This window comes from Mycetomoellerius zeteki, unplaced genomic scaffold (assembly GCF_001594055.1).
Source record: "Mycetomoellerius zeteki isolate Tzet28-1 unplaced genomic scaffold, Tzet1.0 scaffold316, whole genome shotgun sequence".
Lineage (NCBI taxonomy): Eukaryota > Metazoa > Arthropoda > Insecta > Hymenoptera > Formicidae > Mycetomoellerius > Mycetomoellerius zeteki.
The window spans coordinates 1,128,941-1,144,534 of NW_017257301.1; the positions used below are offsets into that span (position 1 = coordinate 1,128,941).

The 15,594-nt window shown below is 31.2% G+C and overlaps 1 protein-coding gene across 1 annotated transcript in view; it reads right to left on the reverse strand.

Moving 5' to 3' along the window:
• bent (projectin protein bent) overlaps window positions 1–15,594 on the reverse strand; it is a 95,052-nt gene that overhangs the window by 60,790 nt on the left and 18,668 nt on the right. The window contains 46 exon segments of the mRNA XM_018451655.1: window positions 326–385; window positions 701–754; window positions 834–878; window positions 977–1,030; window positions 1,288–1,362; window positions 1,451–1,501; window positions 1,583–1,639; window positions 1,727–1,783; window positions 1,898–1,960; window positions 2,043–2,123; window positions 2,251–2,307; window positions 2,554–2,673; window positions 2,748–2,801; window positions 2,887–2,943; window positions 3,156–3,362; window positions 3,960–4,013; window positions 4,084–4,230; window positions 4,320–4,373; window positions 4,432–4,575; window positions 4,665–4,715; window positions 4,784–4,927; window positions 5,011–5,067; window positions 5,159–5,215; window positions 5,340–5,396; window positions 5,467–5,523; window positions 5,600–5,656; window positions 5,756–5,806; window positions 6,377–6,445; window positions 6,909–6,965; window positions 7,046–7,111; window positions 7,243–7,281; window positions 7,367–7,408; window positions 7,541–7,588; window positions 8,301–8,318; window positions 8,703–8,753; window positions 9,067–9,219; window positions 9,648–9,806; window positions 10,176–10,341; window positions 10,603–10,682; window positions 10,819–10,989; window positions 11,140–11,312; window positions 11,503–11,908; window positions 12,078–12,295; window positions 12,957–13,258; window positions 14,148–14,351; window positions 14,991–15,126. Of these exon segments, the coding sequence (XP_018307157.1) occupies window positions 326–385; window positions 701–754; window positions 834–878; window positions 977–1,030; window positions 1,288–1,362; window positions 1,451–1,501; window positions 1,583–1,639; window positions 1,727–1,783; window positions 1,898–1,960; window positions 2,043–2,123; window positions 2,251–2,307; window positions 2,554–2,673; window positions 2,748–2,801; window positions 2,887–2,943; window positions 3,156–3,362; window positions 3,960–4,013; window positions 4,084–4,230; window positions 4,320–4,373; window positions 4,432–4,575; window positions 4,665–4,715; window positions 4,784–4,927; window positions 5,011–5,067; window positions 5,159–5,215; window positions 5,340–5,396; window positions 5,467–5,523; window positions 5,600–5,656; window positions 5,756–5,806; window positions 6,377–6,445; window positions 6,909–6,965; window positions 7,046–7,111; window positions 7,243–7,281; window positions 7,367–7,408; window positions 7,541–7,588; window positions 8,301–8,318; window positions 8,703–8,753; window positions 9,067–9,219; window positions 9,648–9,806; window positions 10,176–10,341; window positions 10,603–10,682; window positions 10,819–10,989; window positions 11,140–11,312; window positions 11,503–11,908; window positions 12,078–12,295; window positions 12,957–13,258; window positions 14,148–14,351; window positions 14,991–15,126 (4,580 nt within the window).

Genomic DNA, 15,594 nt, shown 5'->3' on the forward strand with positions numbered 1-15,594 from the left:
ATATTTCAGACGGTCGATTTAAGTGGACCACCCTGTATGTATGTAATTATATAATTATATAAATATTTATAAATACTTTTATCATTCTACGCTATTTTAAAACATAATGTTACATAAATAAATATGCATAATAATGTTAGTGACAATTAAAAGCATGTAGCACAATACAGAAATTAATAACAAATATTTTTAATTAATGTGCGTACAAATAATCATATATTATTTTATTCCCTATACGGAAATATAAAATTCGTCTTTCATATCTTTATATAATAATTATAATATAAATGTATAATGTATCGTTAACACATTTATAATTATATACCTTAGATTCATCCGCGGATTTAGGTTTTTTCTTCTTTGGTTTCAATACTGGTTCTTGGTCCTAGACAATATTTATAATCAACAAAATTGTAGATATTTAGAAGAAGAGCAAGAAGATGAAAAGCAGTAAAAGAAGAAGAAAACACTTATCATGAAAAGATGACAGAAGAAAATGCTCCGTAACAATAGTTAACTCAACGAAAGATGTCAATGTACATTTACAAAGACACACTAGACAGCTTCGAAGATTATAGCATAGAGAAAATGAAGAATTTTTACAAAGAGACTGAAGAGTTATGCGACCAGAAGATTATGCGATCAAATCAGTGGAAAGTCAATGATTAGCACTGACAAGAAATGAGGATCGTTTTTATACCTCGGATCCTTCTGTTGATTTAGTCGACGATCTACGTCTAGTGGACACCTTTTTCTACAATTCCAAAAATATAATAAAACCGAAAGAAAATAACAGTGTGTCGTATGTGTGAAGTACAATTTTTGTATTATACCTTGGGCACTTCTTCCTTATCAAGTGTAGAGTTAGTATCTTTGCTCTAAAATGAAAAAATGAAAAAATTATATTATCCAAATTTACTGTGTATTGTGTATTGTGTGTATTTGAATGCATGCGACTATATGTGTGAGATTGTACCTTGGTCTCTTTAGGTTTAATCTCGCCTTTTTCATATTCGGGTATATCGCTCTCCTAAAAACATTGAAGGATAAGATCTGTCCGAAAAGCTCATTTTATTTTTTATTCTTAGTTCTTTCGCACAAACGGATAAGAGATATAATTAAATTAAAATCATTTTATGTAGATGTCAAATATTAAATATAATTAATTTAAATATTAAATGTATAAGAGTAATATCTGAATATTAAAAATTAATACGTTTTTCGATTAATATAATTGTAGATTTAAGTGTCGATTATTGTAAATGTAAAAATATGGAATATGTATACCCTAGGCTCTTTGGGTTTGCTTATGCTGTCCTTAGATTTGGATGCAAGTTTAGGCGCAGGTGTGAATGCAAGTTCCTGCGAGATTTTAAAAGCCGTCATATACCGAATTATGCAATTTTCGAATAATGTAAGGATGAGTACTCGTAAGTTTAATAATGTATACCTCTATTTTAACCCCATTTTTATACGGCACAACTTTGGAAATTCGCGAATCCTAAAATATATCGATAAATTACAACCTACTCTGTAAACAAAAGTAAAAATAAATGCAGTGTCAATTGCAATTTGCATATACCTCCAATTTTCTGATTGGTTTAGGCGCGTCGTCCTCGATTCTCGAAGCCCAAATATCCTACGGTCGCGTATTATTTTATTACATTAATCGAAAGTACAATATAATAAAAAAAAATATATCGCACTATGTATGTGTATTCTGTACCTCAATATCGTCGTTGGATTCGTGCGTTTGCGGTTTAACAGTAGGTAATAAAACATCCTAAAAAATTAAAAAATAAATAATTGTTTTTTCAATATATATTTTGCATGTAATATTAATTTCTATTTCTATCTAACAATCTGTCTCACCGCACAAATGTATATATGTGTATACCTTATCAGTTGTAATAGAATTTCGTTCGCGCTCGATGGATTTCGGCGGATTTGCCCATACGTCCTAAAATAATACATCGATTTAAAAATAAATAAAATAATAGTTTTGTTGTCCGCCATAAGATTATAAATATTTCGTAACTAACATAATTATAATGCGTGTAGTAAGTTTTGACATCTCGGTCTAGTGGAAGTTTGTGTGATGTGTCTGTGGAGCACGCGGTATCCTAAAATAACAGCATACTTTACCAAGCCGTTTTATATAAATGTAAGACTCGAAAGTGTGAGTTGTGTGAAGTGAAGTGGAGTGAGAGAAATAAAGTGTTATATGTATTCATATATTCATGTATGTACCTCATCATGTGCAATGCGTTTATCGTCGTGTGCTTTCGATTTCGGCACCAATTTGTCCTAAAATTTTAAGTAGATGTATTTTTTAACGTATTCTACTATATTTTTAGACAGAAAAGAGATAAATTTGACTTTATTTCGCGTATTATATTTTTATTTATATAATTTTCCTAAAATAAATTCTGTTGCCTTTTATCAATTTACTACGATTATTATTATCCTTCCATTAAAAGAATTAAATGGATAAAACTAAAATTTTTTTTAATTGTAATTAGATGTTATCTTGTCTCGTGTATAATTATCTACCTCATCATTTGGTTTGGACTTGATATCACGTACTTTTATTTTGTCCAAAGCTATTTTATCTCCTTCAATTTGATCGTTAGGTTTCGACACGCGTCTTTTATCCTTAATTTCCGTTGTATTCTATAATAATAATAATTTTAAATTTGCTATTTTATAAATTTACTCAAATATGCGCGAAATGTCACATGGTGTACCTCATCTGTTTTGTGTGGTTTGTTTTCACGTTCCCTTCGTTTGGACAAAATATCCTAGAAATGTCAGCATTAAAAAAATATGTAAAAAGATCTGTATATGATGTGTAAATGTAATCTGCAATGTATAACGTATGTGTACCTCGATTTTTTCGTCAGATTGACGACGAGACGATTTATCTTTAGGTTTCGGTAAATCCTAAAACAATATTATAATTAAAATATTATATACCTTCCCTCTTAAATAAATTTACACTAATTGTGTACTTAATTAATATACTAATTTGCATACATTGCCGTATAATGTCTTAATCATGTTTTTTTGGTTTAGTCCAAACATCCTACACAGTATTAATATTTTAAAGATAAAATTTACTTCTATAAAATGCATATGGTGTAAGTGTTGTATACCTCAATTTTTTCGTCAGATTTGTGTGGACGTATTTTGTGAATGGATGTGTAGTGTGTTTTCTCTCTCTGTCCTGATACTTCGTCAGGTTTTTGTATTTTAGTTTCAAGCGTATCACGTAAAAGTGTCTTGTCTTTAGATTCAGGTTTATGAGGTTGTAGCTTAACTGTAGGTGTATCACGTAAAAGTGTCTTATCTTTTGGTATGTCCTAAAATATTATTTAACATATCATTACTATTTTTTTTGTTCTTACTCAATTAATTGTATATGTGTGATAATTATATTTTATACAGGGTGAGGCATTTAAAATAGGTCACCTGAATAACTCGCTTGTTTTTAACAATAAAAGAAAAGGTGTCAAACAAAAGTTGCATGGTTTCAAGGGGGACGCATTTTGGTCATATTGTCTTTCTTCTAGGTGGAGACGCTAAAAAGATATGAAAGTTACCTCCATTTTTTTAAACGGAATTGTATGATTTTTTACACAATTTGATTCCTCTAATTATTCTGCATATCAAAGTATTAAAGTAGCGATATAAAAAAATCAATAGTTTACGAGATACTTTATATTTTATTGTGGCATGTGTAAAAAAAATCATACAATTCCGTTTAAAAAATAGAGTTGACTTTCATATCTTTTTAGCGTCTCCACCTAGAAGAAAGACAACATGACCAAAATACGTCCCCTTTGAAACCATACAACTTTTGTTTGGCACTTTTCCTTCTATTGTTAAAAATAAGCGAGTTATTCAGGTGACCTGTTTTAAATGCCTCAACCTGTATAATTATTATTAATTATACATACTTTATTAGATTTCTTTGAATCGACAACGCGTTCTTTCGGCTTAGTTGACGTATCCTAGAAAAATATTATTTCGAAAATGTGTAACATATGCTTCATAAACTATACGATAATATTTGTCATATACCTCAATTTCTTCTTGCGAACGTATTTTATAAGTAGGTATATCATGAGAGAGAGAAAATATTTTATCTTTTGAGACATCGTCGGATTTATGCGGAAGTGTTTTACTCGTAGGTATATCACGCAAATGTGTTTTCTCTTTCAGAACATCCTAAAATAACGTTTCAAATTTTACAGCCACTTCTAAAAACATTTTATTATATTTATGAATATTTATAGTTTAAATATGTATATGCATACTTTTTTATGCTTTTTGGGGGAGTCATTATCGCGTTCTTTATTCGCCCAAATATCCTAAAAACAGTAATATATTAAAGATATGTAATTTATGCCTCGCAATAATATTATATACCTCAATTTCATCGTCAGATTTTTGCGGATGTATTTTATCTATTGGTGTGTCACGAGAAAGTGTTTTATCTTTTGAATTATCGTCGAATTTACGCGATAGTAATTTACTTGTAGGTGTATTATGTTTTTTCTCTTTCAGAATATCCTAAAATAACATATTTAAAATTTTATTCTTTTAAAGAAATTCAAATTCTGTTCGCGAATAATTTCTGTAATTTAAATATATTTGCATACTTCGTCACATTTTTTAGAGTCAGTGTCGTGTTCTTTACTCGCCCAAATATCCTAAAAATATTCATGATTTAAAGATATGCTATTACATGCCTAGCCATTATACAATAAATGTTCTGTACCTCAATCTCTTTATCCGATTTCTGTGGATGTGTCTTATTTGCGGTAGTGTCATGTGGTATTTTATCTTTTGGTTTGTCTTCATCTGATTTTTGATGTGAATGTATTGTATCTGCGGGTATGTGTGTCTTATCTGTTGACATATCCTAAAATAAAAAATATTACGTTCGAAACATCATGTTCTTTTAAATTAAAATGTATTGAACTTTCATGTAGCATATTTGCATACTCTATACGGCATAGATTCATTATCACGTTCTCCCGGATTGTGAATACTCCAAGCATCCTAAAATAAATACCGTCGATAAAATACCCAACGTTCGCAAAACGTTTAATTATCGTTATAACATCGTTATACAATATAATTTTTTATATACCTCACGTTCATCATCCGAGTCGCGAACGCGTGGCTTAATTGCAGCTTGAGGTGCAACCTATAAAAAGTTTACTTTTGTGTAATCCTTCTTGTTGCAAATATCGCAACTTTCTCCGATTTTAAGGAAACTACATTTTATATTATATGTTAAATACAGTCAATAAATAGCGCGAGATATGTACCTTCGGTTTACGGTCAGTTTCATGAACGAAAGAAGTTGCCCTGGACTTTGTAGTTTCCTACAACGTTTCATATCTTTATATCGCGTGTCTTAAGACGCATAAACATAACAAGAAATGCGTCACGTACCTCATAATGTCTTATCGATTTACTACAGCGCTCTGTCGGTTTAGACGACCAAACGTTCTAAAATTAAATATAATGCGTATGCTAACCTAATGGATGATATACGATTGAGAATAGTACAAGTGTTTTTATGTACCTGAATCTCTTCGTCGAATTTATGTGTGTGTGGCTTGGTCTTCGCTGTAAGTGTGTTCTAGAAGAATAATTATCTCGTTACAAAATATAATAAAAAAATTATATAAAATAAAATAAAATAATTAGAGTAATTAAAATTTTAAATGTGTAAGTGTACCTCGTCTTCGATCATTCGCGAAATGGCTCTTGGCCTGAATGCGGATACATCCTGCAATGATGCGAGATAAAATGTTCTCGTATGTTTTTTTGTACAAAATCTATGATTTTAACGTATCCCAATATTTATTTATCGCACAAAATAAAAAATTCAGTGTCACCTATTATTTTTGACCCTATACTATATTCTTAATGAATTCTTATTAATTGTAAAATTTTACAGAGAGCATAATTTTTGTATTTTAAGTAAAAATTATGATTTTCTTTTATTGTAAAATTATTTGCACATTGAAAGCTTTAAAAGTCAAATCTACTGATAAAATTATTTTCAAAGACTGCTTAAAAAAAAACAAAAGTCTATTATATAATTTTTATTAACACAAGCTGGTTTTACCAAACAATAAAATTAGATCAAACTACTAATCTAATAGAAAATAAATTATTTCTATAAAATATTAAAACTCCTTCTTATGTCGATTTTGAGAAGGTGACAGTTCACTCACGTATACTTACTTTGTTATTCTAAAAATTATAATAGTACAACTAATCAATTAATCAACAACAAAATATTTTGTTAGCACATTATGTAACTAATTAAAAACAGCAATATAGTCTTTCTTACCTTTTCGGTCGTTTTCTTCTTTTCTATGAGAGAAGATCGTCTGCTTTCTACCCTGACTTCTTCTTCGATCTAAGATATATAAAACATAAATTAAAATTTGATTGATGTAAACTTTCTAGTTTATAACAGTCAATGTTTTTCTCAACAAAATTTCTATTTTAAAACAAGCCTAATTAAAGCAATAGGCCTAATTATACACATAAGATTAACTATTTTACAATAATAAAATATTTTAATTTATGTTATTTTATTCATGATTTAAATATTTTGTTCAATATATCAATTTTATAAAATTAATTGTAATTGTTCTTGGCAATGTCTGTGTGTGAAATGTGTATATGTATGTGTATCTTCTGTGTAGAAAGACGTTGTAATGACATGGTACCACTATCCATTATCTATACAATAATAGTAAAAAATAAAAATAATTTGTATTTTACATAGTACTTGCATCTAATGGTGCACAATAAATTTGTCAGACTCATCGCTCTTAAAGTATTTACGAAATTTAATATCACAATATCTTATATACCTGCTCGTCAGTCTTGATGATCGAGCTACGACGACTCTCTGTCTTAAGTTCTTCCACCTGAAATATAACAAGTTATATATACAAAATCTATTTTCCTAACTGGTTCAAAAAAATGTATAATACATCAATATCCTTACCCTGCTGATTGATTCCTTGCGAGTCGTCACTGTTTTCTCAGGTTTAGGCGTAGTTTCTCGAGATACCTAAATATAAATAATATTAGATACATAACATATATTCAAATTAATTTGCAATAAATACATAGAATAATAATATACTATATGATTAGTACATAAAATAAGATACGAAAATAAAACAATTCAATTATACATACCTCTTTAGATTCGGGTTCTTTCTTTTTTATAATCTTTTTCTATAAAAAGAGTTAAGATAAAAAGGTCAAAAAATAAATTATTGAAAAAAGAAAAATTAAATTTATAAGAATAATAATTGCTCACCTTTTCTTCTTCCTTTTTGTCTCCAATTTTCTCGGCGGGTTTCTTTTATAAATTGAAAGAAAAATAGAGATATGAAATTAAGTATAAACTAACTAAACAAATTGTTTGTTATATCGTTTTAATTATAATATTTGACATACATTTTTAATAAGATGCATTTTACGTTATTCTTACCTTAATAGATTTCCTTTCTTCAACATCATTCACAATTTCTTCGTCCTTCTATATATGTAAAGAAATAAAATAATATTAGCAAAATACTTCTTCTATTTAAATTTAAGATACATAATAATCAGAGATACGGTTGCATCATATTAAAGTAATTTAAGATAATGTTTACATTTAATCAACAATAAGTATCTCTGATGCTCGTTTTTTTTTATTTTTCATGCACAAATGCACATAATAGCACTCAAAGAAAAAGCCAACATGCAAGAGTATGTAAACATGCATTTGTATAATGACATAAAGAATTAAACTTTAAAGCAGAGTTGTATTCGAAGGAACCAGCTTCTGGGACTCGGAAAGAAATATGGCATCTGAAAAAGCTCTTGGAAAATTTGTGTTTTTTATGCGAAGAAAAATAAATATCAAAGCGGTTGTTTAAGCGTGCGCAAGAGAGCGTTCGAAGAAACTTATCAGATAAGCTGAGATTAAGTGGATGCTGCGAAAGATAAAATAATATAAGCAAATTTATTGAACGCAAAAGTGGTGAATATTAATCGCATAAACATAATTTTGCAAGATGAGATCTCATCGAATGAAAACTGAAAATAATTCAATGCGGTTTATAAATATGTTGTTTCGCAGATTGGCCAAAATATTTCGCCAAAGCCTCAACCTTCAGAGCACAGTGGTATTTATTCGAGCGAATCAAAGTTGCTTTTCGAGCGCATACATTACCGAAATCCGATTTTTGATATTTTATGCTCACCTGTAAGATCTCCATTTTCTGAAACAGAATACGTCAGGACCATTATTTTTCTTTCGTATTTAAATATCAAACGTAGAATTATCTTTTCTACAAACGTGTAATTAAAGTCGTTTATATAATTTATCAAATATATACTATTATTTGTAGAAAATTTGCATTTAAATTTTTATACATACTGCGAAATAAGCTTTTACATATATTGTGAAACACACATGAATCTCAAAGGTATAACACAAATAACAGGGAAAGTGCAAATGAAAATAACAATGGATAAAATAAGAAGGGGCACAAATGATTATTATCATGTGACGTGTTCTGATTACAGTGTGCTGTTTTCTTTTGTAAAAAGTTGCACTTGATGTTCTTCTTAAAAAATTAAAAAGAAATAATTATATCTCGTACCTTCCCAACCCCTGGTTTGTCGATACCATTCGGTTTCAAATCGGGCTTATCCTTAAAAATAACAAGAAAAAAATGATTTATCCTACAAAGACATAAGTTTCACAGTTTATGAAAGAAGAGAAGTTTAATTTGCAGAATAATTACGTGTAACAAATTATAAAATTATTAATATAAAATAATTATTTTTTATATAATTGAATAAACAAAATCACTTATTTCATTTTGTAAAAAATAATATATGTTAACAAAGTAATTATCAAATATTTAAATATAAAAAATTTAATATAAATTGATGAAAGATGGATTCTATAATATGTATTAGTGTTGATATATGTTTGTGATATATGATTGTGTTTGTGTGTACCTCGACACGAGAAATTATTTCAGAATCTGATTCCTCGAGAATGGCTTCTGTGCTGATAATGCTGGACTCAATTACACTCACTACTTCCTCCTCTTCCTCCTCATATTCTTCTGATCCTTCATCATCATCGTCGCTCCATACTGAACTAATTACCTTATATATCGAGATATAATTTTTTATGCCAATTGACGCGTCGAGGAGTCAAAAGATCGATCATTTTTTGCAAAATATATATATACATATAGCAGATGCTCTTAATACAGTACTCAATACTTTTACTTGCACTTATAATAAATCGCGCATAATATACACAATTGTATAAAAACAAATTTTTTTTTCCCCAAGATATTACTCTCTCTTTACATAATAATCATTATTTTTAGATAATTGCAAGCATATAAAGAATCATACCATAATAAATTTTGCAAAACGATTAATCTTCCTGTATCTGTATCAAGCTATATGTGATCAGTGTAGTATCTTGTTAATCACAAGAGGTGTAACAGAAGGAATAAGAAAGCGATAGAAAATCATTAAAAATTAAATAAAATTTTAATTAATCTTCCCATCTCAGCCGTTACCTTCTTTTCTTCCTTCTTTTCCTCCTTCTTTTCTTCGACCTTCTTCTCTACCTTCTTTTCTTCTTTTTTTTCCTCTTCTTTTTTCTCCTCTTTCTTTTCAACTTTCTTCTTCTTCTTCTTCTCTTCCTCCTCCTCATCCTTTTTCTTTTCCTCTTTCTTCTGTAATTTCATGAGGGAATTGCATGCAACATTGGAGGACACATACGAATAATCTTCGAATTTATCAAGAGAACAATGATTTAGTTACATTACGTATTCATTAGTTTAATTCCACATTTGACAATTTGACATATCAATTTTTCAACCGGGTGTATTTGGATCAGTTTATAATTATTATAGCAATACATTTCAAATTCAGTGAAAAAAGAAGTGGTAATTACAATATGAATTCATGCCAATTTTCACGAAAATGCGAATTTGTTGTGATATATTGGAATATAAATCTATACAAACACAAAGAAAGTGACTAAAAAACTGGCATTCATCAAATAAATTCATGGTTGAAAGTTATTAGATAAAATTGCTTACGTTAATGACGAGACGAGCCGACGACTCATCTTGACCATATTCATTGCTCACGGTGACTTTATACGTTCCTGAGAATTCTGTCGATGCCGAGGTGATTGTCAATTTTATATCCAGGCCATTGAAGGAAATCATAATGTCCTTTGACGCTTTAACGACCGTGGAATCTCTGTAATTATAATTATTATTACAACAATTTGAACAATTTATTGAAACAGTTTATAACATAAGAACAGGCAGCTGATAAAGAAATGCACGATTGTCAGCTATCAAATATTAGACAAATTGTTTTAGATAATATTGACTATTCGATTTAGATAATATTGACTATTCTTTTATTTTTATAAAATTTCTAAATAAAATATGATATATTTTTATACCACAAAATTGATAAATTATTTAAAACTCAATTTTTATATTAAATACATACTTATACCACGTAACAGTGACTTTTCTATCTTGCGTTGCGAGAATTGCGACGAGCTCGACCGTTTTACCTTCCTCGACGGTCTAGAAATAGTAAACAGCGCATAACATTAATTAATGAAGAAAACTTTATTTTAACAATATTATCTTTTTATCAAAACAAATATTAAATAAAAAAAGGGCTGTATTTTAACTTTTGAGCACCAGTAAAAATATTTACAATTGATTTGAGGCCGGTAACAATTTTTGGTTTTTCTCCCTGGTCTGGAATTTCCGTCACTTCCACTACTTGTGACGTGGCTTCGCCTTTATCATTGCGTGCCATTAATTTATACGTGCCTTTATCTGTCGTAGACATTTGCTCGATTTCGAGTTTTACAGCGAATTCACCCTATTTGAAAAAATCAAAAAATTGATTAAAATTTATATAATAATTTTTTTCTAGTTATTTTGTTAAACTAAACTTTAAACTTAAAATAAATTTCTTTTTGATTGTTTTAATACAGGATAGTGTATAATAATTTTATTGTATAAAACTCACTTCTTTAATTTGTTCGACATGCAACTTGTGTCTATTATCCTCTTTAACGGCTTGACTTTCCTTAAACCACGTGCAATCGGGTGCAAATTGAGAAAAAACGTGACATTCGATTATGACTGTCTTCTTTTTAACGATCTTTACTACTTTCGGTTTTTCCTTAATTACGGGTACAACTAAAATCACGATAAAAAAATAATTAATATTTTAATCTAACTTTAAATTTATATTTTACGATCTTTGTTTTTTTAGCAACTGAAACAAAAATTGAATTATTAAATCTAAATCAATTATTTGATATTTAAAAAATTAATTAAACTGTTATCACATACTGAATAATGTATAATATAAAATATGCGAACTTACTTTCGACATTTAGCGTAAGATTGGCATTGAGTTCACCAAGATCATTCTTAATGTTACACTTGTAGAGTCCGGAATCATCCGGTCCAGGATCGTTCAGAATCAGTTTGATATAATAAATGTCCTCTTTCTCTGAAACGATGCTGATGGAGATCTTCGAGGACTCCTTCACCACTTTGCCTGCATGAGTCCACACGATCTGTGGCTTCGGCTTCGCCTTCACTTTGCAATCCATGATGACGAGCTTGCCTTTGTTTTGCGACTGTATCCGTGGCTTTTCTACAAACGTCGGCCCGTCTCCCTCTGGTTCTGGTTCCGCCTCGATATTCAAATTCAGATTAGCGTTGCTTTCGCCGTATTCGTTCTTCACATGACACCTATAAGTGCCACCGTCCGGTGCCGATGGGTCCTGTAGTCAGAAAACAATTTAAAAAATTTAGTATTTAAAAAATTAGATATTAATAAATTTTAATCTGTTATATTCACATCAATAATCAGAAAGAAGAAATTTAAATTATTACAATAATTAAGTAAAAGTAGTTAAAATTGTTTTCACTTTTAACAAAGCAGAGAATTACCTTTATTTCCATGATAAGTTCATATATGTCTTCTTCAACCGTTTTAGACTTGATCGAGATCTTCGACGACTCTTTGACCACGTTGGTACCGCGGAACCACGTGACCTCCGGCTTGGGATTCGCTTTGCATTTACATTTCATGGTGATCAGCGTACCGGTCTCGTTCGGGATAATGCGAGGTTTCTCAATGAAGGACGGAGCGCAACCCGCGCCCTCCTCTGCATCTTGGAAAGATCCAAGGTTAGATATCGTTGGTGAAGATACGAAAGACGCTTCCAGGTGTGCAGCAGAACACCGGAAACGCGATCTCTACCGCGGTCGCGGGTCACCGATGACCTGCGACCGCGACTTTTAATGACGTTAGTCATGTTGTTGGCAGCTGAATAAGTTATGAAGCGAATATACAGAGACTTCACGATTGGTTAGCAATAGCGCGGCTGTGCTTACCTGATGAAATGACCTATGAAATGATCGCGATCGTTTACCGAGAAAAATCGCTTGTACGTCTTTACCGCGCGATTATAAAATGCATTGTGCACGAAGGAGATACGGGGAAAGTCGACAGGACTCGTCATGGACGAAGTAGACGAAAGGGATTTCATTGTCCGAGTTTGTAATTTTAAACAAACATAAAAAACAAAAAGATATAATTACTTTGGAATTAATATTGTATAAAATAAAAGAATGTATCTATGTACCTAACTGTGCATATGTACTATGTTGCTGCTCTCAGATTTTTAAAGTTTATTTGTAACGAATTGCGATTAAAGATTAAAGAATTGATGACTTTTTTATAATTTTTGAAGCGCATTTGATATTGATGATAAATATCTCGGAATGCCAATGAAAGCCTTCTCGTATGCCTCGAAGGGGACTTGCCTTGGAAGTTGAGGGAGATGTTGGCGTTACTCTCGCCGAAGTTGTTAAAGGCGTTGCAACGGTAATTCCCACCGTCAGCTTTGGTCGGATTTGAGATCTCGAGAGTCAGCAGATACGTGTCCTTGCCGGTTGCCTTGCGTGACATCTTCACGCGTTTACTGTCGGTAATCGTTTTCTGACCTTGGTACCATGTTATGTCCGGCACTGGATGTGCCTCCAGAATGCATTCCATGATGAGTAAATCGCCCTCCTGACGGATCGTCGGCTTCTTCGGAAAACGCGGCGGCTTACCGTCCGGTATTCTGCGTAAATCGACACGTCAAACGAAAAATTCGTCGATTCGCTGATTGAACGCAGAATATAAAATCATCTTGGTGGATAACGTTATTTCTCACCTGCTGGCCACGCGATATTTCCGAAAACGCGACGCAACGTTACGAAAAAATATTATTGTAAAAGTCACAGACTCTCTTTTGATCAAATCTTAATTTATCAAAATTTTTTAATTCTGAGTGAGTTTTATATTTTTTTTAATTTACAAAGAACATACGACTTCTGTATATGCAGGCATTCGTAAATTTATAAAGATAAGTTTATAAATTTTTTATGTATGATTTTTAGTTTATACAGGATATACATTTTTATAATAAAACTGTGATTTACAAGAAAAGAAATTTTTGCTCGAATAATAATTTCTCAAAAAAAATTAGGAAAAGAGTAAATTGATAAGTGCAAATACCTGCATTTTTAATCTGATCGACTTATTTTCAACTTGTCCTGTTTTATAATACATTTGTTTTTACATATTTAGTTTACAACAGAGTCTATATTTTACGTACGCAACCGAATGTAATAAACATGAAGAATTCTAATAGTACTAACGAGATAAAAAATTCCTTAGAAGCACAATGTACTTTTCGTTCAACATACTTCGCTTTCATGACCTTGTTATAAATTTTGTTTCAATAACAAACTCAAAATCAACCATTATTATAATTACTGCTCATTATTTTTATGTCAGTTAATTGAAAGCTACATTAAACGCTGTATTTTTGCAACTCAATAAATCGAACAAAATTGCAGTGCAATGTATTTCCATCGCGCCGCGTCAAACCGAAGAAGAGCGCATCTATCGATTCGTGGCGCAGCAGAATAATTAATGCCGAAGACAGATCATCTTTCGATGCCTACTTGAGCCTGTCGCCACCTTCGAAGTTCAAATTAATGGTCGCTACCCCCTGGCCGTGCTTGTTCTTTGCTACGGCCCTGTATTCGCCCGCATCCCCCTTAGCCACATTGTCGATCCTCAGTCTTGCGAGATGGTACAGCTTCTGATCAAGTTCCAGTGACATGGTGAACCGCCCGCCGTCTTTCACTTCCTCGGTACCGTGATACCTGCGATCGCCACCAAAGTGCCAAGTCGAAGCAACCGTCGGATATTGACTTGTGACACGGGTCGTGCGTTCGGAAGTAACATCGTACAGTTATAGTTTTAAAATTTCGGAAAAAAACCGGTTTTTTTCCTATTTTTCCGCTGATTTTCTCGGTTTCTTTCCCAAGGATAGAAAAAGTCATTGGAAAAATTTTATGTGTGTCCGTAAGATCTGTCATATTTGTTTCTTTCCGAAAAGAAAATAATTTTAATTTTCTTTCTGCAATTTGAAAAAAACAGCTTTTTTAAAACTATAATTGTACTTTTGAACTTTGAACCATCGGAATAGGATAAGATACACTATCAAAATTTTTTATAATCGAAATACTTTGACAAGTATGTGCAAATTTGAAAATATCTGTCTTAAATATTGTAATTTTCACAATTACATTATAGCTTTCAAAAATATTGGAAGACAATCTTTGTAGGAAAAGTTTAATTTGACGCAAAATTTCTCTTAATTTCAATTTCGACACTATTTCTTTTCTTAATTTTATTATCTAGTCGATATTTTGAGTGTCTGTCATGTTTCTTCCGATGGTTCGACAATGACACTTTTCAATACTACTTCTTCCCGCGCGTCACAGATTTCAAGACCTTACCACTTGACACTTGGTTTCGGATCACCGACAAGTCGGCATTCGAAGGTGATGGTGTTACCGTCGTCGGATTGTCTAATCACCGGTCGTTCGGTGAAGGTAGGTTTAATACCGTCATCCGGTACGGGTGCCTCGTCGCCTACGTTCGACACAAACGATCTACATGTCGAAATTTGTTCGTAAACACGCTTGCTTGCCTACTCAATCCTTTCGCTGCAACAATTAGTATCAGACTCCAAACACACGTCATCCCTTCTAAATTAAATATATTTTTCCGCAAAATTTTTCATGCATTCCGCAAAATTTTTTTCAATTAAGTTTTATATAAATAAGTATCTCAAAGTGTGGAAAACAGTTTGAAAAATAAACTTTCTTCTTTTTTTTCAAAACTACTTATCATTTAAATATTATTTATATTGAAAAGAGAGAAATAAAAGAGAAATAAAATATTATTAATTTTTTAAGTTAACTTCCGATTGATCAACTAATTTTGAGAGACATAAAAAATGATTCTGCAGCGAAAGGCTTAAATACGCGAAGCATTTTGCAGTTCGATGCGAGATCGGGAGTCACGTATCGATTTGGCTTAAATAGTCTTCAAGTTTCT